Raw genomic sequence first — 21,117 nt, 5'->3', positions numbered from 1 at the left:
CCAGGGACAGCACAGTGCAGAGCCTGCTGAGGTCCAGAATGTTCCCACAGGCTTGGGGTGTAGAGAAGTGGGGCTGCAAGTTGGAGAAGACCTCCTAGAAGCCTTTCAGGAGGGAGCCAGGGTAGGTTACATCGGCTCCTGATTTAAATACACTGCTGTCAGCAAAACTTTACCGGGGGATCAGGCCAAGAAGACATTAACGGCCTGCATGGAGCTGAGATAACAGAGTCCAGTGAAGGGAGCTAGGCAGATACTGTGTAATGAAACCCTGGCTGGGGAGGACACACTGACGGGACAAAGAGTACTTCTTGGCAGAGTTAATGTCATTTTGAGTAACTTGTTTACTCTGTGATTATGTGCTTGACGGGTACTGCAGGTTTGGGGACATAAAACCGAATCGTAGAGGCTGGTACATTTCTGGGCCTGGCCGCCACCTCGGCCATTGCGGTAGAAATAGTTAATGGTCTTGGGTTGTCTCTGGGGTAAAGAGCGTGTAGTAAGTGGGTGGTGAATACATGCAAGTTTCCAGAGCCCTCAGATCTGGGAAGTTACATCATGAGGAATGATCTCAAAAACGGCAAGAAGAAAGTTACCAGGCTCCCTGTGTCCCCTTTCTCGGCAAGAGGATCACCAAGGCTCTTCTCTGTTGCAGCCTTCCCTACTCTCCTGCCCACCCTCTGCCTTTTCTTACCCTGATGACCTTGGCTCTACCTGTGGCCTCCCCAAGCACACAGGCCCACAATCCTTCCTGATTGGCAGGGGATGCTGTGGAACAGCTGGGCCAGGGGGAATCCTAGCAACCTGGTCCTCTTTTTATAGGTCAGCAAAATAGGACTCAGAGATGTCAAACCTGAGGTCGCAATAAAGAACTGGCCCTTGCCAGCTACTGAATGGAGAGAACAGGCAGCAGTGAGCCTTGCTGTGCAGGGATGACCATGTCTCTCCTGCAGAGCGCTGTGCAAGCATAGGGGGCTCAGGCTCAGGCCCTGTGTCCAGGGGCAGGGAGACAGCTCAGTTGGCAAAGGCACTGCCTTCAAACCTGAAGACCTAAGTTCAATTCCCCAGACCCACATGGCAGGAGAATCAACTTCCTCAAAGTTGTCCTGACTTCCACTTGTAGGAGGTTATATGTGTGCGCGCATGCGCACACACACACACATACACACACAACTTTTTTTAGTTTTATTTTTTACCCCAGCCCAGTCTCAGAACCCCAGAACTGCATGAAAGACCCTGTATCAAAACATTAGGCATACAGTGGAGGTGACTGAAACTACATCCAGTGTCAATGTCTGTCTCATCTGCATCTCCACACATGTGAACACACCAGCACACATGCATATATCTGCACACACATGCATACACATGGCACACCTGTACACACATGCACACTCATGCATATACACACATGTACACAGATGCATACACATGCACATACATGTACACACATGCATACACACACAAAGCATGTGTTTGTCTTTTAGATCTGGGTGGAGACACTTTATTTAAAATAATTCTGTTCCACTCATTTTCCTCCAGATGACATCACTGTTCTACCACACACATGTTCAGTTTACAGGCAACTGGACAGGCTGTTTCCTGACACTGCATAGAGCATCAGTGAACCCTGACATACATATGGGTGACATACATGTGGTGGGACTCAGGGACATTGTTTTTAGAGAAACCCAACATACTGATTTTCTTAGTAGTTGCAGAACTTTTTAATCCTAGAATTAAAGGTCTCCTTGGGGAAGAGGGAAGGAAGGGTTAAGAAGATAAGAAGAGGGGCTGGAGAGATGGCTCAGTGGTTAAAAGCATTGACTGCTCTTCCAGAGTTCAAATCCCAGCAACCACATGATGGCTCATAACCATCTGTAATGGGATCTGATGCCCTCTTCTGGTGTCTGAAGACAGCTACAGTGGGCTTTTACATAATAAATATAATAAATAAATCTTTAAAAAAAAAAGATAAGAAGACAAGGAAATAAAAGTAACAGGAGGAGGAAGTGAGGCTGGGGCAGGGATGGGGGACAGGACAAGTGGGGAAGGGCAGAACAGAGGGTTGGGAGACGGGAGGAAGCTGATCAACCGATCAAAACAAAGCTTCTGTATAGCAGCCTAGACTAAAAATATTAGAATACACATTAAAACGTATCACAGTATTCCCATGTAACTTATACACAGCCTGGCATGGTGGGAGCCATGATGGCTCTACCACCGAGCATCCCCCACGGGCCTCAGCTCCCTCAGAAACATCTGTAAGACAGAATGAAGCATGGACAACATATACATAGGTGTCATTTGCTAGTTGTTTAGGGAGTAACAGTGTCGATCCCACTCTACCCTCTCCCTTCACAGCAGCATAATCCCCTGAGATCAGACTGACGGGTGTGGCCTGAGAGGGAAAATGAGGCAAGGACAGCTGGGGGTGACAGGAACTTCAGGTGGAGGAGGCAGGCTTCACTGAGTAGCTCATGTAATTGTGGGGAACGAGGGCTATTTAAAATTTGGGGGAGTGGGTAGAGGCTTTTGGGGTGAGTGTACATCATTGTCCAGGGCCAGCATGCCGGGGATGCCTCATTTGCATAAGAAGGAAGTCCAGGTGCTTGCTGGACATGACCAATTGGTTGACAGGAAGTTTAACCTGGCTACCAGCTATGTGACCTCTTCTAGTGGGCAAAGGTTGGGGTACAGGTCTTCATGTGCTGGGTCTGGACATGCCTCAACCCCACTCTTGCTTCAAGCCTGCTCCCACAATTCCACAGCTCCCTGATCCCCACAAAATGGAATCTACAGACCAAGTACACATGGATTTTTCTCCTATGAGTATTTTGATCTGCTGACATTTGACTCCGAGGATTGTACCTATGGATACAGGCTTTGGCATCTCTGTCCACGAGAGTCTACCAGTGTGGACACAGGCTCAGAGGTTGACCATGAGGACACAGGCTGGAATGAGAGAGACCAGCCTGGCCCTGATAGACAGCTCTAGTAGGAGCATCCGCACCAGTAAATGGTCTACAGAGAAACCAGACAAGAGGCCAACAGGACACAGTCCCAGGGATGTCAGAATGAAACAACACTGTTGTAGAGGCTGGGGAGTCACTTGATTGGCTGTCTGAATGCCCGGACTGTTCCAGTTTAACCCCAAAGCCAGAACCAGAGCACCAGATGATCTAAGCCCTGATTCCAGCCAAAGGCCCAGGAACCAAAGCCCTTGTGTCTACACCCGAGAAGGTACCAGGTCATGCCTACTAACACTGCTACCCCATTCCACCATGTCCAGGACTTGTCTTCCTCACCCAACTCAACTCCTCTAACTGCTTCAGGTGTCGGGACATGTGTGCATCCCTTTGCTGGCCATGTCCGCACAGAACACTGGACATTGGCACGGGCTAGTGCCACCAGGCCCTTCCATGCCAGTACTCTATGATCCAAGAAAGGACGGGGTAGGCAGAGGGCCTTGGACTGTACAACGGGGGGTACAGGGCCAAAACCAGCTCCCTGAACTTAAAGGCTGCTGTGCTCCCGCCCGGGGTGGCAAGGCCCCAGTTTTGCATGACACGCAGCATCAAATTTGCAGTGTGTGCCACCCTGAAGGGAAGGGGGAGCCACATCCACCCTGCAACTGGGCAGCAGTGGGTATCCTTCAGCAGGGGCCCTTAACCCACAAAACACAACAACGAGCACAAACCTGACCAGATGACAGGACCATGAGGTCCTACAGCCCCAAAGCCTAAGTCCTGGAAAGGAAGGGGCTTCAGGCCTCACAGCCAATAAAATGCTCCCAGCCTGCCCTCTGTCCTACCTGGACCTGCCCCAGCACATGGACCCTCCCAAGCCTGCATCTAAGCTTGAGTACCCATTTGTGGTAGCATGAAAGGTTCCCCTCAAGGACCTACCACCTCAGTACATCCCACACACAAATCACTAGAGACAGTTTCTTTATTAAAACTAAACATACAAGTCCCTCCACTCATCAGCAGTTATGTGTTACAGGACTCCTTGGCCCCCAGTTCTAGCCCCACCCTCACCCTCAACCCTGCCCCCCCCAGCCCCTCACGCTCTGTTCCCAGTATGTTCTCCCACTGTTGGGGTTCAACTCCACTAGGGTCCTTGTCCCTCGAAGCCTGGATCAGTGTCTGAATTTACCCACCAATGGCTTTGAGGGCCAGGCCCCCAGGCCCTGTTGGTCCAGGAGGAGAGAGAGCTGCTGCCGAGCTTCCCTGTAGGGGATGGCCTAGAGTACAGGGGAGGGGACAGGGTGGGTGAGGAATTCACTTAGAGTGTGGTGAGTGGAAGAAAGGGTGAGAGAGACAGCTACCTTGGCAGCCTCATAGGTCTGCAGAGACAGGAGCTGGGGCTTCTCCAGAGCTCTGGCAACCTGGCGGAATGCTGCGAGGAAGGCCGCTTTACAGAGACGGGATGGGGGCCCAACACTGGAGCTGGGAAAAGACATAACAGTGGTCACTGGAGATCCAGACCACCCACACAGTCTCCTCCTACTTGGTGCCTCTGCCACCAGAGACACCTGAGGCACCAACCACTGCTCTGCTCTATCTTTGGGCAAGGGCACAGGGTTGGGGCAGGGGGTTCCCCATCAGAGCTTCCCTACGAAGGGACATCCCCATAGGGCCCTCCTCACTCAGTCTTCACACGTCCGGTGGCCACATCAACAACTTCAATGTCAGGATCCCCCAGGCTCCAGTTGAGGCTCAGGCCATGGCAGGTACTGGGCACGGGGTCAGACGGGGCTACCAGAGGCCCAGCAAACAGGTGCAAAGTGGTTCGGACATACGGACACGGAAGACAGGATCCCAAGACACTGTCTAGTCTGGGCCGGGAATGAATGGCCCTGTTCAGAGTTGGGGGGTCATGGCAGGGGTCAGCTGTGGGCACAAAGCACAGGACACGGCCCGAGTCACCACATCCGCCACACTACCCACAGTCCATCCTCTACCCTAACACTTTGTGTCCCTCACCTAGGACAAGACTGGTGGCATAGAGTGGTGGCAGAAAGTGGGCCAGCAGCCCACCACCCAGCCCAAGGACAGTCCAACGGGCCAGCTTGTCACTGGCTGAGAGGCAGCCCACGTGGGTATCTCGGAGGGCAGGCGCCACGTAGGATACAGGCTTCAGCTGCCCACAGACATGGGCCTGCAGGCGGAAGGCTGGGCTGTGCAGGACGCTGTCTTCCGAGGCCAGTGGGAGGCTGTGGAGGGGAGAGGCAGTGGGCAAAAGCCCAGAATCAGGGTACTCTTTACACCCTGGCTCCCCACAATGAAACCAGGGGGGTTCCCAGGCCAGGCCACGTACTAGATGTCATGAGCTGCCCCCTTGGGAGTGTTGCTCACATACAGGTGCAGGAAGACCCCAGGCTTGAGTGCGAAGGGGGGCCCAGACCCAGGCTGGGGGGTCAGCACAGACCGTTCCTTACCCTTGGGACCCCCCTGTGTGACCAGGAGGAGCTGCCGGAAGAAGAACCTGGGAGTGACAGGCAGAGGGGGCTGGGGCAGTGGTTCTAGGCAGCCTGCCGCAGAACCCTCCTGCCAGCCCCTCACCTCAGCAGGGCCCTGCGGGCAATGACCAGACCATGGCAGTCATGGAGCCGTCGGCCTGAGAACTCCAGCCAGCCAGCACAGCTGCTGCTGCCTGTGCCTAGGGCCACCAGCTCATAGGTCTCTTTGGAGTGACCAATGCTGCCTTGGACCTCTGTGCAGGAAGGGACAGAGAGAACTCAGGCCAGGAGCCTGAGCTAGATTGCAGAGCTAGGGTGGGGGGTGGGGGCACAGGGCAAGTCCTACCCCTCTCCAGGACGACTGCGGCCACTGTCCCCTTACAGGCCCGGTAAGGTGAATTCTCACTCAGGAGTCGGTCCAAGCCGGCGCTGACCACAGCTGCACAGCGCTGCTCATGGGTCAGGATTGTCTCTGTACAGTGACCAGAGGACACTGCAGGACCCACAACCCATGCTTCTTCCTCCACCTCTTCCGCTTCCCTGAGAGCAGACACCAGAGGCTGGGCCAACAGCCTACCTACCTATGCTGAGGGAGGTGAGCAGGGGCTGGCGGGGAGTCACCAGGAGCTCTGCAAGAGACAAGAGGAGAGAGCTGCAAGGCTGCTGGGTCCTCCCAGCCTTTGGGAAGCCAAGAAGAGGAGGGTAGCGGCACACTCTCCATGCTGATGCCCAGGTGGGGCTCTGAGGTGTACACACACCACACATACACACACACACCACACACACATACAACATACATGCACACATACACTCATATACAACATACACATATATACACACCACCATAACACACACACCATGAACATACCACATACATATACAACATACACATATACAACATACACTTATACATAAGTACTACAACACATACACTGCACCAACATACCACATACACATACACATACAACATACACTTATACATACGCACTACAACACACACAGTACAAACATACCGCACACATATACAATAACATATATACCATACACACCACCATAACACACACACCTCACATACTACACACACACACACACGACACATATACAACATATACTTGTATATATACATTACAACACACAACACACAAACATTACCACACACATACACTTATATGTACACACCACACATACAGCACACACTCAACACCACACATACATACCACATACCACCACACCACACACACACACACACACACCATGCAAACATACACACCACACTCGTGCCTTGGCTACCTGGTCTCTCCAACTGCTTCTGGATATACTGAAGGGCAGAGAGTGCTGCCTGCTGTTTGGCCTCCAGCTTGCTGCTCCCTGTTCCCGCCGGACAGACCAACCCATCCAGTTCTGCACACACAGAGAAGGAGGATCCAGGATCTGGGGAAGAGAACTTGAGGGAGGAGGAGTCTCCGGGCCTTCAGCCCCTCTGGGCCATTTTCTTTTTCTTTTTTTTTTTTTCTTTTTTTTTTTTTTCGGAGCTGGGGACCGAACCCAGGGCCTTGTGCTTGCTAGGCAAGCGCTCTACCACTGAGCTAAATCCCCAACCCCTTGGGCCATTTTCTAGTAGAGGTTATCAACCCTAGCCTCCTCCCTCCACTTAAGCCTCCACTGGAGGCCTGAGCAACAGCTGACAATCAGACCAACCAAGAGGTTCTAGCAGACTAAGTCAGGACTTTACAGAGCATAGATGGCGTGTGTCTCTCCATGCTGTCCCACTGCTGATTCGACCTGGCTTCCCCAGGGCCTCTGGAGCAAGCACAGATGACAGGAAAGACAGGCACTTTGGGGGAGGTAGGGTAGCACCTAAGAGGAAGTTCTCCCACCCAGTAAGAGACAGCTTCCTACCTGCCACCAGATAGCAACTTTTTATTTTTCCCCTCCAGGGACCCTCCCTTTAAAAGATCTTTCTGTTTAATGCTGTCATCTCAGGTGTAAAAACCCAGGAGCAGGTAAAAGTCCCAGAATTGGGTCACCTGATCCAAGGCTAAGAACACCCGTAGCACCCACCATGAGTTCACCAAGGGCAGAGAGAGCAAGGTCCGGCCTCTAACAGGGGCACCTGTGATTGTATGCAACAGGCCCTTTTCACCAGGGGCAGCCCTATTAGCCTTGTAGGCACCTGACTATTTACCTTGCTCCTTTGTGGGTGGAGTTTACTGGTGGAATCCCGGGGTCATCATGGCCAGCTCAACAGGCCACTGGGAAACCTGACCTTACAGCATTAATTACTGATGACCTCCCTCATCCTCCAATACACAGAGCCAGAGGGACACACACGCCCCTCTGCCCCAGGCCTCACCCGCAGTCTGGTCCTCCAAGAAGGTGAGGGAGACACCCAGGTTAGCCATGTACTGGGTGAGCAAGGCCATAGCTTGGGCCGGGGATGGGTCCTTGGGCAGCAGGCTGAGTCCCCGGAGGGCCATGGGGAAGTCGCCCGCGGGCCCCGGGCTCAGGACTGAACCCTCCAGGGCCTTGCAGGCCTCCCCGTGGACTTCCTGCTCCCTAGCCACGCCAGACTCATCGGTTCCAGGAGCCCCATCCTCAACCTCCGTGGACTCCTGCCCTCCTGAGGGCCTCCAAGGCCCGGGGCTGATCTGTAGCGACGCTGCCAGTCGAGGTCTCCTGCGCCCACCCTCGTCCACATTCGCCATGGCTGCTCCAGAGCTTGACCCCGTGCTCTTTTATACGTGGAGCACGTGTGTGGCGCAGAGCTAACTACGAACTCCGCCTCTTCCTGGAGATGACCAATCACAGACCGCCGCGCTGTGATGGATGCTGCGACCAGCCAATGAGGAAGCGTATCTCCCCGCGCTGCGTAGACGCAAAGAATGGGATGTACCCGCCACCCGCCAACTGTGCAGCGCGAGGACAGGACTCGTGAGAGATCACAGCCTTTGCTCTAACCTGGGAGCAGGCTGAGTGTTTGGAGGCTTTCCACTCAGACCACAACACATCCTAGTCACCTTATCTGAACCGGGGTCCTTGTCCTTTGCTCAGCTTCAAACCTCTCATTGGGCCTTCCTGAAGCAAAGAAACCCCAATTCTAGCTTCAGATTATCTAGCCCAAGATTAGCTCTTGCCTATCTTCCCTTTCCAGAACGGACTTTCATTTGGATTTTAAAAAATACAAGGTTGGGTTGGGGATTTAGCTCAGTGGTAGAGCGCTTGCCTAGTAAGTACAAGGCCCTGGGTTCGGTCCCCAGCTCTGAAAAAAAGAAAAAAAAAAAAAAGACTTTATCTTAAGGGGCTGGAGAGATGGCTCGAGGTTAAGAGCACCAACTGCTCTTCCAGAGGTCCTAAGTTCAAATCCCAGCAACCACATGGTGGCTCACAACCACCTGTAATGAGATCTGGTGCCCTCTTCTGGTGTGTCTGAAGACAGAGACGGTGTGCTCACATAAAAACAACAACAACAAAAAAAACAAACAAACAAAACAAAAAAAACAAACAAAAAAAAAAAACCAAAAAAACAAGAAGGCAACTTCCGAAAAAAAAAAAAAATACAAGGTTACAGTTATTTAAAGAGAATGGGGTAGCAGGCATTTGCCTCTAAGTCCAGGGTCCTGAGTTCAATTCCCAGGACCCACATGTTAAATTCAGAGACTCAATTGCCAGAGGTTTACTGTGATCTCCACATAGCTACTGTGGCATGCTCACTCACACACATACACACTAATGTAACTTTAAATGAGGGGACTAAAGTAAAGGGAAGATAGAGAAAAAACTAAGATCAAGGCACGTTTGCAGTCAATTTCCATAATATCAGCTATGGAAGGTGATACCAAGGGCTTACTTATAACTGTATAAATATTTGCTGACACCTCAACCCTGCACATTTTATTGAGTGTGGAGTATATATTACTACATCACACAGCAGCTAATTCAGAACAAGCCACGAGGACCTGGAATTGACCTCACTGTGCAAAAATAAACATCTTTTAAGGGTGATGTAAGATACTGGTGTGATAAAATGCTAGTTTCCCAAAGATGTCCACAGACCCTAAACCCCACAGCAGAGGAATATATGGTGGTGTTTAACAAGAGGGATCAAAGCTTCTAATCAGCTGGTTTTATTTCTATTTCTATTTGATTTTATCTTTCTTTGTTTGTTTGTTGTTGTTGTTGGTTTTTTGTTTTTTTGGTTTTTTTTGAGACAGGGTTTCTCCGTGTAGCCTTGGCAGTTCTGGAACTTCTTCAGTAGACCAGGCTGACCTTGAACTCAGAGATCTGCCTGCCTCTGCCTCCTGAGTGCCAGGATTAAAGATTAACTGGATGACTTAATTTGATGAATAATCAGATATTCCAGGCAGGCCCAGTGTGGCCACAGCTATCCTGACTGGAAGAGAATTGGAGACAGTATCACGAGGAAGGTTCAAGTGGCTGTTAGCTTAAAGATGAAGAGATACGGCGTTGGGGATTTAGCTCAGTGGTGGAGTGCTTGCCTAGCAAGCGCAAGGCCCTGGGTTCGGTCCCCAGCTCGGGAAAAAAAAAAAGATGAAGAGATACATGAACCATAGAATGCATAGAATTCCAGAAGCTGGAAAAGGACAGTTGTTTCTCCTTCTCCAGAAGATCCTGCTCATACCATGATTTTGGACCAGTGCGTCTGTATTGGTCCTCTGATCTCTAAAACTGTCAAAAATTGTATTGTGTAAGATTTTCGATAACTGGTCTCAATGGAGGTGAGGGTGATAGGACAGGAGAGTGGAGGGACTGACTCTCTCGAAGATCCTGTAAGTACTGGGATCAGTAAGGAATTTGAGAGTTGGAGCCCACCAGAGCTATACAGAGAGGCCCTGTCTGGAAATGAACAGACTCTGGTGGTTTTGCACCCTTAGGCTAATTTTAAAAAGATATTATTAATTATTAATCCTAAAAATTATCAACCCAAAAGTTATTGCCAAGGTCTTTTTTTTTTTATGTTTTAAACATCCTTTTAAATTGCTCTCACCTAAACTACAGGGATGCTGTGTTAGGTCATTTCATTTATGAAAAATGCACCCTCAGATGACCTCATTGGCAGAGCTGGTTCTCAGAGGAGAAGCAGTCTGCTAAGCCAGACTCATGTCCTATGAGGAGCAGCCTAAGTTCATTTTTCAATTTGAATAAGTGTGCTGACAGGGGCCTGAGAGAAGCACAGTGTGCTGACAGGGGCCTGAGAGAAGCAACTCATCTCGTTCTCTCCTTTGCTGACTCAGTGTTTAAGGAGCGATGTTTAGGACATTTGGGGGTCATGCCAGGCAGAAGCTCTGCCCTCATCTTTCAAATTGCGTTTCTAAGCTTGAGAGCCACGTGTCTGTGACAACAGGGCTGATGCCATTTTCTTTTCTTTTTTCTTTCTCTCTTTCTTTTCCCTTTTCCTTTCTTCTTTTTCATTTCTTTCTCCTTTCTTGGAGAAGTCTTTTGTCAAACCATAACTGTTGGGGTCTGGGAATTGCCACACAAACCATACCCACACCAGCTTCAGTTAGTCAAGAACAGCTTATCGAGTGCATATCATAATACTGGATGTCCAGGACCACAAGAAGGAAAAACCTAATTGTGGCACTAATCTGTCCTCAAGTGTAGTGGATCTTCCCCTGGAAATGGCTCTATCAAAGGGTGTGGCCCTGATGGATTGGGTGTGACCATATTGGAGTAGGTGTGGCCTTGTTGACGTGGGTGTGGCCTTGTCGGAGTGGGTGTGTTACGGTGGGTGTGAGCTTTAAGACCCTCATTCCAATTGCTTGGAAGCCATTCTTTTTTTTTTTTTTTTTTTTTCAGAGCTGGGGACTGAACCCAGGGCTTTGCGGTTGCTAGGCAAGCGCTCTACCGCTGAGCTAAATCCCCAACCCCTGGAAGCCATTCTTGTGCTAGCAGCCTTCAGATGAAGATGTAGAACTCTCAGCTCCTCCTGCACCATGCCTGCCTGGACGCAGCCATGTTCCTGCCTTGATGATACTGGACTGAACCTCTGAGCCTGTAAGCCTGCCCCAATTAAATGCTGTCCTTGGTCACAGTGTCTAGCAGGCTTTTTATATGAGAAACCAGGCTCCAACGTTTAAAGGGCAAGGAGGGGAGCAGTTGGCTTCCTAGACAAAGTATTGTCAGCTAACCTGTGAGCTGATTGGTCATGATTAAGGTAAGGGGAGGGGGTATGGGTGGGGAACAGGGATCTCAGAACGTTGAGATGACAAAGCTTGAGTATTATAATTATAACACTTTTTGGCTTGTTAGTAGCATTCTTCAGTGTCAGCCACAAAAAACAAACAAAGAAACAAACAAACAAAAAAAAACCCCTCACAGTGAGCTCATCCGTAGGTGCAGGTAGGGCTGCCCAGTGGTCAGCTCTGACTCAATATTTTAGACCTAACAGTTCCTATTGACTTAAAGCTTTGTGGAATTTAAGATTAGCAAACCTCAGACAGAGCCCTCAGAGCATACAGAACAAAACAGGACGTGTGGTCCGCATGCCCTTGAGCCACATCACTTCTCTGCGCCAAGGACTGGCAGGCGTGTTACAGCAACAATATGTAATAGCTTTCAGGTATGGAACAAAATGGCTACAGCTACGCTGGGGAGTGGGGAGGTCAGACCACAGCAAAAACACACCTACAGAAAACAGTCTGGACTCTCATCACTGAACATGCCTTCGGGTTGTAGAATATGAGTTTTCTGGGCGTGGCGTGGCGTGGCTTGGTGGTTACCATCTTGAAAAGAGGCGGGCTGTGATTATACTTCCTAGATCAAGTCTGTGCATGTACTCCAATAGAAGGAAGGCATGGGAGGGTCATCAGGCCTTCACCTAAAATCATAGCTGCTCCCTCCCACCCTTCTTTACCCCACGGCACACAACCCTGCCTGGCTGCCGGACGGTCTCAGCAGATGCTAGAGTGTGTATAGCAGACGGGTGGGGGGGAGTAACTGAAGGGTGGTGGAGCATTTATCTATGCTCCCATGCTGCAACGGGGTTTAGGGGTGGTGTGGCTGCTTGGAAAAATCACCCACCCTTCCATAAGTAACTCCGATGAAGTCCTCCAATCACTGATCCGGGACTTGCTAAGATCTTGGGGACTAAATGGAAACTCCATTGTGCATATCGTCCCCAGAGTTCAGTGCAGGTAGAAAGGATGAATTGAACTATAAAAGAGACCTTGACAGAATTAGCCTTGGAGACTGGTGGGGACTGGATGAGGCTCCTTCCCTCTGCCCTATATTAGATGTATATGGCATTCTAGCCCCCACTGTAACCAGCCTACAGTTGGCGGCTATAACGGAACTGAAAAATGATAATTTACTATTTAAGGTCAGAGCTACCCAATAGACTCATGAATATGTTTGCCCTAAATTATGTGCCCTCTATGAAGAGTCTGGGTTCCAGAGCCACACAAGTCAAAAGAGACTGGGTAACTATGAAGAGATTTCACCAAGGTCTGACTAAACCCAGGTGAAAAGGACATCCCATCATCCTGTTGACCACGATCACCACCTGGGTGCACTACAACCACGCCAGACCTGCTCCTCCACTGAAGAGGACTACCAGGCTCCAGCTGTGCCAAAACAGAGGGTTTAAAAGGACACCAACCCCCTCAAAGTTACTATGACCTCAAAGCAACACTGTGTGCAGCTGGGAGCGGGGAAGCAAGAGTATGAACTAGAGGGTTATAAGCTTCAAGATTGAAGCTATGCTAAAAGAAAAGGGGGGGTGTGAAAGAGCCCGAGTAGGGACCAATCTGGAGCCAGTGGGAAAATTCCTACCACAAACCTCCAAGCACAAGGACCCCTCCCTTCCAGGAAGAAGAAAAAAGCTGGTTTAGGTCCTGGAACAGCTACAAGCCAAACCGTCACACAAAGTTACCTGACTCCCAACTGAATGGTACACAGAGTCGATCAGAAGAACGTTGTTTGGCTTCACTAAATGAGCATAGTACCCTGCCTGGTTACCATTGTCCAAATTCCGCCCCAGTTGTTTGCAAGGTATATAACTCCGTTAGAGTCTGCTCTTAGGGTTGTCTCCTCTTGAAGTGGGATGACCCTGACATGTCGGAATGATTAGACCCCTCTTGCTTTTGCGTCAGTCACCTGCCTCCGTGGGTCTCATTCAGGGGGTCCTGGAAGAGGTTCAATTCAGACCTCACAGACTACAGCACCAGACTAGAACTGCTCAGACAGACAGCCTCATGGACAGAACATTACCAAATTCTCCTTGCCTTTTCTGTCATAAGACAACTATTATTAGATTACCCCGATCACAGCCTGTAAGCCAGTCTAATAGAATCACCTCCATTCTATACTCAATCAGTTCTGTTCCTTTAGAGATCCTTTATGCATAGACTCAGGAACACAGATTCAGGTCCCCCCGAGTAACCTGCTCCACCTTGGAGACCGATTTATGAAGTCTTGATAATTACAGAACAAAGGGAAGTCATAACCCAAAGAAGCTTTCAAATACATTGGTGGGAATGTCATGTAGGTAGGTTACATTGAAGCAGATCTGTTCCTTGTCTCAAGATTCTATCTGAAGACATTCTTAGCCTCCAGGTGTGTAGAAGCGAGTGGTCAGCAGAGCCACACATCCTAAGTTTCATGTCATAGTGCCAGGGCCAAGGCAACCTACAGGCAGCGCCCAGGACTTGCTGCCTGTGAATTTGAAAAAATCCCCCAAGAGGACAACCTAATATTCATTCCCGTTCCCCGGTTTAAGCCATGCATGCACCCAGAGGCGTCTGTGAAGAGGATTCTAGAACTTGTGGGCAACAAATACAGTGAGTGGCTCATCAGTGCTGCTCAGTTGTTTGTTGAGAGGATCAATTAAACTTCCCAACACTCTTGTAAGATAGGAAGTTAATGAAGTGGAGGCAGGATCGTCCAACACCAGGACGATGGGAATTTCACAGCTCGGTTCAATTCGCCGCCTGCTCTGAAGGTGGCGCTGGAGGACATAGTGAGGTGAGCTGGGGCGGGACTTCCTGTCTCACTGGAGCATTTCCGGCCCGGCCCGGAAACTAGTTCAGTCTGGGTGGCAATGCTCCAGTAGTTGTGGGTGGCGGCGTTGAGGAGTGGCAGTCCGGCTCATTTGTGTCCCCGGGATCAGGTGAGACTGTTGCCGGGAACCGGCAGGGCCCGCGTGCGGGGATGCTGAGAGCACGTGGCAGGCCACATGGCTCTCGAGCAGGCCGATTCCAGCGCTGAGTCTTATCCTAGATGTTTGCCATGAGGGAGGGCGGTCCCGGAAAACTTGTGAGCAGATTACGGGTCTTCAGTTCCTAGACTCTTAAATTCAGAGCCATCACATCTCGTCCAGCAGCTCGGCCGGTCGGATGTAAGATTTAATTTTTACTAAAAATGAGGACTGTTTGACAGTTACCGCTTGAAGAGAGTTCCTGCTTTAACTCAGACCACGGGCATTTCGGGAGAAGCCTGTATTTGGCCGGGAAAGCCGGAATAGTACGCAGCTCTGGTACGCCCACAGAGGGGTGGAAGAAAGTCTGCCTGATTGAAGACCGCTCAGCTCTCATTAACATCCCACTTGGTCCTCTCACTCTCCCGTTCATATATTCAGCGGTTGCCTATCTCTGGCATTTTACCTGCCTCGGGACCTCTTGCGCTCACCGGTCATTCTCCCCAGCCCCTCTTCCAAGGTGTGCACAGAGCTATCTCCCTGGCTGCCCCAAGGGAGCACTCCCTTGTGATTGGGAGTGAGCAGCTCTGGCGTTAGGCTGCAGATTCTGGTCTTTACCTGCTGTCTTGTAGTGGTCTCCCCTGCGGGCACTGTGTGCTCTCTGGGAGCCCTGGGGCACTGTTGAGACTCTTAATGAAGTCCTGTGTAACGTTAGATACATTGTCTCCAGGATGGACTTCCCCAGCACCCTGCGTCCTTCGTTGTTTATGGCCGGTCCTCTTGGCATGACTGATGGCCCCGACTTGTCCTTCATGTGCAGCTGGAGAGATGCACTGACCCTGCCAGGGGCCCAGCCACAGAACTGCAGGGTGAGGATGGAAGTGGGGTCCTTTCCTTGGTCTCTTCTTCATTCACTTATCGGAGAAAGAGGTCCCAGCAGATGCTAGTGCTGTGCACCGGCCGCCCTACTATCCAGACAGAATCTCTCAATAGAGGCTGTAGCTCCTCTTTCCTTGCTCCCTCTCCCTGGGTTCAGCAAATGTTTATTAGCCAGTGTCTCTGTGTTAGGGTCCTTACAGGCCCAAGAGCCCACCATGAGGAGGTCAGGCAAACCCACCCAAGGGACTGCCAGTTATGGTGGGAGACAGTACGCCGATGGGCAGACCCTGTGTAGTGTGGCCTTGGCTCTACTAGATCATGAAATGGCAGGGGAAGGGGACAGGATTTCTGCTCTTGGGAAGGCCATCTTCAGCTGCCTTGTATTGAGTACGTAGAGGGGAGCAGGTCAAAGAGAGGGTATTGGGGGAGGGGAGTTCTTGGTCCTTGGGACAAGGGAGACTTGTTGGTACCTACTTGGAACCCATTGAATGACAGGACTCAGAGGAAGTGGCTGAGAAAATTGGAGCTCATTGCGTTCTGGGTGGGACAGTCAAGATATAGGTGCTTCCTTTGAAAGCTGCTATGAATGGAGTTTAGAATACAGGCTCTGGAGTTGGTTGCCTGGGTTCAAGTCTATGCCTGTTTTTAGTTGACTGTCACCTAGGGCAAGTGACAGCAGCCTCACCCTTCGGGTTCTACATTAGCACAGTGACTAGCTTTTTAGATTTGTCACGACGACTGAGTTGGTTAAGGGCAGGGAGCGCATACTTGCCATGTTATTGCTGCCCTGTATCCCTAGGACCAGACATCGTCCTTTGCCAAGAACCTGCTGTGGGAGCCATCGACACCAGGACCCCTGCCCCTGGTGCCTCCTGGCCCTGGTAAGAGTCTCTCTCCTTCTGGGCTCCCTCCAAGGACCTTAGCCATCGCATGGACAAGGGGATCCCAGATTGCAGATACCTCCCTATTCCCTCTCAGGTTCTTCTCTGACTTCCTTCTCCCCTTAGATCCCTGGGACCCTGGTCTGGCAGCTCAGGACTTCCTCTTCCGGGGAGGTCACTACTACCAGTACCAGTCTCGAGTTGTGCTGGATGTCACTGAGCAGGTAAACGGTCTCTGGGTGGGACTGTTTCTCACAGCCTGAGCTATGCTGACTCACACAGCCATTCCCCACAGCTCAGCCGCTTCCTGTGGGACCATGGGGATATAGCCTTTGCACCCCTGGGGAAACTCATGCTGGAGAACTTCAGATTGGAGGGGAACCGGGTAAGGAGCCACCACTGGCTGGGTGGATGGTCAGCCACCTCCCTGGGTGCAAACCTGACAGGCCTTCCCTGCAGGGCTACTCGAAAAAGGTGACCATAGTCAGCGTGAAGAGGCTGCTTCAGGACCTCGGTGGACACCAGCCCTGGGGGCAAGTAGCCAGTGAGAAAGCAGCCACGGACAGACCTGTGGTGGGATGTGGAAGGAGCTGGGACACTGACCAGGTTTTCAGCATAGTGGCTTTTCCAGCCCCACACAGTCGTGAGCCATGAGTTCACAAAATTCCCAGTTCCAAGCAGCTTAAGGGAAAAGGGGGGTCGGTGAACCTGAGGCACGGCTACATCCAGGTGTTTAGAATCTCGTCTCACCCACTTACCTCTGTCTGACTTAACTCAAGCAACAATACGATGGCTTCTTATTCCAAAGGAAGAGTCAGTGTCTGAACTACTGCAAATCCTACAAAAGACCTCAGTTGCCCTGACTGGGGACATCTGTGAGCCACTTGCTAGGAGGCACAGAAATATTCAGGGACAGGGTACGGTGTATTCTAGGCAGCTAAGAGAGAGGTTCTCTGCATGTCCTTCACTGTCCCAGTGCTATCCTCTGCTGCTCTGTCCCTAGGTGTCCCTGGGCTTCCCTCAGCCGCCGGCTACGTCGATTCTCTATCCTGGGGGGTCCCGTCCTAAGCAGGTCCGTGTCATTGCTCATGGGGAGGTTGCTGCATGAAGAGCTGGCCACGAGGTGGGAGCAGTTGCTGATGGATGAGGCCTTCACCGGGGGTGCTTTGGCCTGGCTGCCTGGAAGGACAGCACGGGCCGGGCAGCTGGTCTACCCTAGTGGAGGTGCCTTGGACAAGCTGTGTATCCTTTCTCCTTTGGGGTTGTGGGGGGGTGTCCACACAGTGGGCCAGGGGAAGAGTGAGCTGGGCCACTGGGGTCCACTCTAATAATCCTTAACCAGGCACTCAGATTTCCAGGAGGTCAGTGTGAATTCAGGTGGCAACCCTCGGGTCCTTGAGGACCCTGGGCACATCCAGCTGCGGGGACCTGTACGGCAGGTGGTGACTAGCACTGTCCAGGGAGAAAGTAAGATGTCTTCCCTCCCTCCCTCCCGCCTCCCTCCCTCTTCCTTGTCCAACTAGCTACCATCACCCTCTACACACACACTGCAATCCCGACCTCCCTGTCCTCCCCAGCGCTTCTGGCCGTCCGCTCTGACTACCACTGTGCTGTGTGGAAGATTGATAAGCAGGAGCCACCAGCACCCCTGCAGGTGCTACAGGTGGAGAAGGGAGCCACTGGTATTAGCCTCAGGTAAAAGATGTGGGCTTCCCGGCATGGACAGGGTCTGGGAGAAGGGCTGAGTTGCTGGATGATAACACAGCACCTGTGCCCTGTAGCCCTCACCTGTCAGGAGAGCTGGCCATCTGCAGCCGTTCTGGAACTGTGTGTCTGTGGACCCCACAAGATGGGTAACTCCCCTCTCCCCCAAAACCTTCCACTCCAAAGCAGACCATGGCCTTCCATTCCATGGCCCTAGTCTTCCTTCTAGCCCAGCCCCTCAACACCTTTGTTCCCCAACCCCCACCAGGCCCACACTCATGGCCTGCCTTCCTCCTCAAGACTGCAGACAATCTACAAGGACCCTGAGACGCTTGCCTTCCGTGATCCGTCTCCCTGGCGCTGGGCAGACTTTACTGCCCATCCCCGGGTGCTGACTGTGGGGGACCGCACGGGTGTGAAAATGGTTGATATTCAGGTATTGGTTGAGGGGGGTGAGGAGAAGCATTAAGCAGGAGACTCATCTCCAGCCCTAAGACACAGGCTAAGTGTGCTGTACTTTGTCTAGGGCCCGCCGGGCTGTGGGCTGCTGCTGTTCTGTGCTGGAGCAGAAGCTGCCTGCCAGAAAGGAGAACGGGTGTTGCTTGCCCAGTACCTCGGGCAGCCGGGTCCTGCCTCTACGTCTCTACATCTCATCTGCACCCAGGTGAGCGGCAGCCTTCTCGGCCTCTGCCTCTGACTTCACCAGCACTGCTGCCAGTAGGCCTGATGCACAGCCACAGGAACCAAGGAATGATGGGTCCCCGTGCATGTGACCTCACTAGAGGCAGGCGGACTGGGTCATCTGCAAACCTAGATCTCAGGACCTGGGAGGAAGCAGAGGTTGATTCTGGCTCAGGGCTCCAGTTGGCCCAAGTGCCTACTGTTGGGAGTGCAGGGATGGATGTCAGGGACTTCTGGGAACCCTGCTGCTGCCCAGAAAATACGTTTTAGGTTGGGTCGGCCGCATTGAGGGGGACTTGAAGGCCAATGGAAGTGCCGTCCTCCTGCAGGCTGTGTGGCCTGCCAAGGGTTGTTGGAAGGCTGGTACGAATCCACCATGCTCACTCTCCCTTCTTCCTCAGTTCTCGATCTACCTGATGGATGAGCGCCTCCCCCTGGTGCCAATGCTTAAGTGGGACCATGGCCTGCCATCTGCACCCCTGCTTGCCCGCCTGCTACCCCCAGCTAGTCCTGGCTATCCCCGGCCCCTGCTACTGGGGGGCCAGGGTGGACAGGTTCAGCTGCTTCACATAGCAGGTCAGCCTGGCAGGTGGGGGGTAGGGTGGGGTGGGAGCTTATGGAGACATGCTAGTGCTGGCACTGGTATGCCTAGCTCTCTGTCCTTTCTCCAGGAGAGGGGACTTCCATTCCCCAGCTGGCAGGACCTCCTCAGTCTCTGCCCTCCATCACCGACTCCCTCTCTGCCTTTCCCCTGCTGGAACCCAAGAGGCAGCAGCAGCTGCAGGAACGTCTGGAGGCGCCGGTCATAGGTGCGGCAGGCAGAGGCCTTGTGGGGCTGCTGTGGGGGGGTACTGCCAGGCTCTACAGCTCTTTTCCTTCCCTGTCCAGGTCTGGCCGCTGCCCCGCCCTGTGCCTCTGCGCCAGGCCTGTTGCTCTTCCAGCTCTCAGCAGCTGGGGACGTCTTCTACCAGCACCTGCGCATCCAGCAAACCTCCAGCCTCAGAGAGCCTGATCACCCAGCACCAGAACGGCCTGCATCCAGGGCGGCAGCACCTCCAGTGGACCAGGGATCCACACCCTCTTGGACCTCTCGGGCCAGTGCCCGTTGCAGCCGCTGGTTGGAGGCGCTGATGGAGTTGTCCCCCACTAATCCAGTGTGGGCTGCCCCCACCTTCTCCCACCGCCGTTTTCTGGGCCACATGGAGCGGCAGAAGAGCCAGGAGACCCTGGCACAGAAGCTCCAAGCAGCCATGGCCAAGGGGCAGCTCCTGCGGCCTGGGGACCTCGGTACACTCCCCAAGGCAGAGCCACCCCCTGCACCGCAGTGTAGCCAGCAGGATGAGCTCACTGAGCGCTTAACCAAAGCCTGGGAAGGCCAGGCAGCTGCCTGGTGGAAAAGACATCAAGATCAGACCTCCGGGTCCCAGAGACAATCCAAGCGGCCCAAGCGCCGGACTCAGCTCTCTAGCACCTTCTCCTCGTTCACAAGCTACATGGACTCCCCAGATGCCAGCAGTGCCCCTCACAGCCAAGACCTCTCTAACTCTGAGGCCTGCCCTCAGCCACCCAGGACTCCACCCTCCCAGGAGTTAACGCAGGAGCTGTGGGCCCAAGGTGTGCAGCATGAACGTCGCCAGACCCTCCGGGACTACATGGCCAAGCTGCCACTTCAGGACAATCCAGGACCTGTGGCTACACCGCCCTCCCAGACCTCTAGCCGCCAGACCAGGTCTTTCAGGCAGCAAACACCTGTCCTCTCTGGCTCCCATCCTCCCCGGAAGAAGCCACGAATGGGCTTCTGAGTTGGGGAAGCATGTCTGAGAACCTAGCCTTCATCCTGGAGCACTGAGCTTACCTATTCCAGGGCAGAGCCTCTACCTCCCAGTGTGCCCGTGGGAACTTGAGCAGTTTGGAGCCAGGCTGAAGCAATGGGGAACAAATCTGTTTTGTATATTTGGTGGTAGGTTATTCCTGAGAGCTGGCTGCAGAGAGAGCCAGGAGACCATGCACAGGAACTCTGTGTAGCCATGGCCAAGGGCCAGCCAGCTCTTCTAGCCTGGGGATCTGCATATACTCTCCAGGGTAGAGCTACCCCTGCACCTCAGTGCAGCAGGGTTGCTAGAAAGGAGGCCATTGTGTCAGCGTTAGCCTCCTGTCCTTGAAGGTACCTCAGCCCAAGTGCCTCCTGACATGGCTGTTGTGGGTCATTTGTGCGACAGTCCACATAGGTTCAATAGGGGTTGACGCTTTGACTCTGGGACTGAATAAACTTGTCCACTGCCTTGAGCCGGATGGTCCTGTGGTCAGAGCAGATGGTGTCTGATGTGTAAAGCCCACTTGCTCTACCTTGGGGACAC

The 21,117-nt window shown here is 52.4% G+C and overlaps 2 protein-coding genes across 6 annotated transcripts; one reads left to right on the top strand and one right to left on the bottom strand.

Annotated features, from left to right (window-relative positions):
* Positions 1 to 3,930: 3,930 nt before the first annotated feature.
* Adad2 (adenosine deaminase domain containing 2) lies at positions 3,931 to 8,210 on the bottom strand. The gene is made up of 10 exons (XM_039098198.2): positions 7,815 to 8,210; positions 6,752 to 6,892; positions 6,043 to 6,090; positions 5,808 to 5,933; positions 5,565 to 5,715; positions 5,320 to 5,487; positions 4,986 to 5,215; positions 4,649 to 4,892; positions 4,328 to 4,448; positions 3,931 to 4,243 (listed from the first exon to the last, which is right to left on the bottom strand). Exons 1-10 carry the CDS (start codon positions 8,164 to 8,166, stop codon positions 4,139 to 4,141), a joined length of 1,686 nt encoding a protein of 561 aa, XP_038954126.1. The 5' UTR covers positions 8,167 to 8,210; the 3' UTR covers positions 3,931 to 4,138.
* Positions 8,211 to 14,525: 6,315 nt separating this feature from the next.
* Taf1c (TATA-box binding protein associated factor, RNA polymerase 1 subunit C) lies at positions 14,526 to 21,046 on the top strand. 5 transcript variants are annotated; one of them, NM_001014155.1, is made up of 15 exons: positions 14,526 to 14,588; positions 15,346 to 15,484; positions 16,294 to 16,375; positions 16,502 to 16,599; positions 16,671 to 16,760; positions 16,835 to 16,908; positions 17,379 to 17,617; positions 17,726 to 17,842; positions 17,953 to 18,070; positions 18,157 to 18,228; positions 18,380 to 18,515; positions 18,606 to 18,743; positions 19,162 to 19,336; positions 19,432 to 19,569; positions 19,649 to 21,046. In NM_001014155.1, the coding sequence occupies exons 2-15, from the start codon at positions 15,347 to 15,349 to the stop codon at positions 20,560 to 20,562; spliced, it is 2,529 nt and encodes an 842-aa protein (NP_001014177.1). In that variant the 5' UTR covers positions 14,526 to 14,588; position 15,346; the 3' UTR covers positions 20,563 to 21,046. The 5 variants fall into 5 exon arrangements, with proteins under 5 accessions (NP_001014177.1, XP_063134216.1, XP_038953800.1 ...); XM_063278146.1 differs by lacking the exons at positions 14,526 to 14,588; positions 16,835 to 16,908 and having other exon boundaries at positions 15,346 to 16,375; positions 16,502 to 16,760; XM_039097872.2 differs by lacking the exons at positions 14,526 to 14,588; positions 15,346 to 15,484; positions 16,294 to 16,375; positions 16,502 to 16,599; positions 16,671 to 16,760 and having other exon boundaries at positions 16,767 to 16,981.
* The last annotated feature ends 71 nt before the right edge of the window (positions 21,047 to 21,117 follow it).

This window comes from Rattus norvegicus, chromosome 19, assembly GCF_036323735.1.
Source record: "Rattus norvegicus strain BN/NHsdMcwi chromosome 19, GRCr8, whole genome shotgun sequence".
Taxonomy (NCBI): Eukaryota; Metazoa; Chordata; class Mammalia; order Rodentia; family Muridae; genus Rattus; species Rattus norvegicus.
Note: the sequence above shows the minus strand (reverse complement) of the source record. Positions and strands in the feature narration are given on the sequence as shown.

Coding starts and splice junctions, on each gene's coding strand:
- Adad2 (XM_039098198.2), bottom strand. CDS start 8,166: ATGGCGAATGTGGACGAGGGTGGGCGCAGGAGACCTCGACTGGCAGCG. Junction 5,488..5,564: donor GCCCGCAGGGCCCTGCTGAG/GTGAGGGGCTGG, acceptor TGTCACTCCCAG/GTTCTTCTTCCGGCAGCTCC. Junction 4,449..4,648: donor ACCGGACGTGTGAAGACTGA/GTGAGGAGGGCC, acceptor GTCTTTTCCCAG/CTCCAGTGTTGGGCCCCCAT.
- Taf1c (NM_001014155.1), top strand. CDS start 15,347: ATGGACTTCCCCAGCACCCTGCGTCCTTCGTTGTTTATGGCCGGTCCT. Junction 16,761..16,834: donor TCAGATTGGAGGGGAACCGG/GTAAGGAGCCAC, acceptor CCTTCCCTGCAG/GGCTACTCGAAAAAGGTGAC. Junction 18,071..18,156: donor GCCACTGGTATTAGCCTCAG/GTAAAAGATGTG, acceptor TGTGCCCTGTAG/CCCTCACCTGTCAGGAGAGC.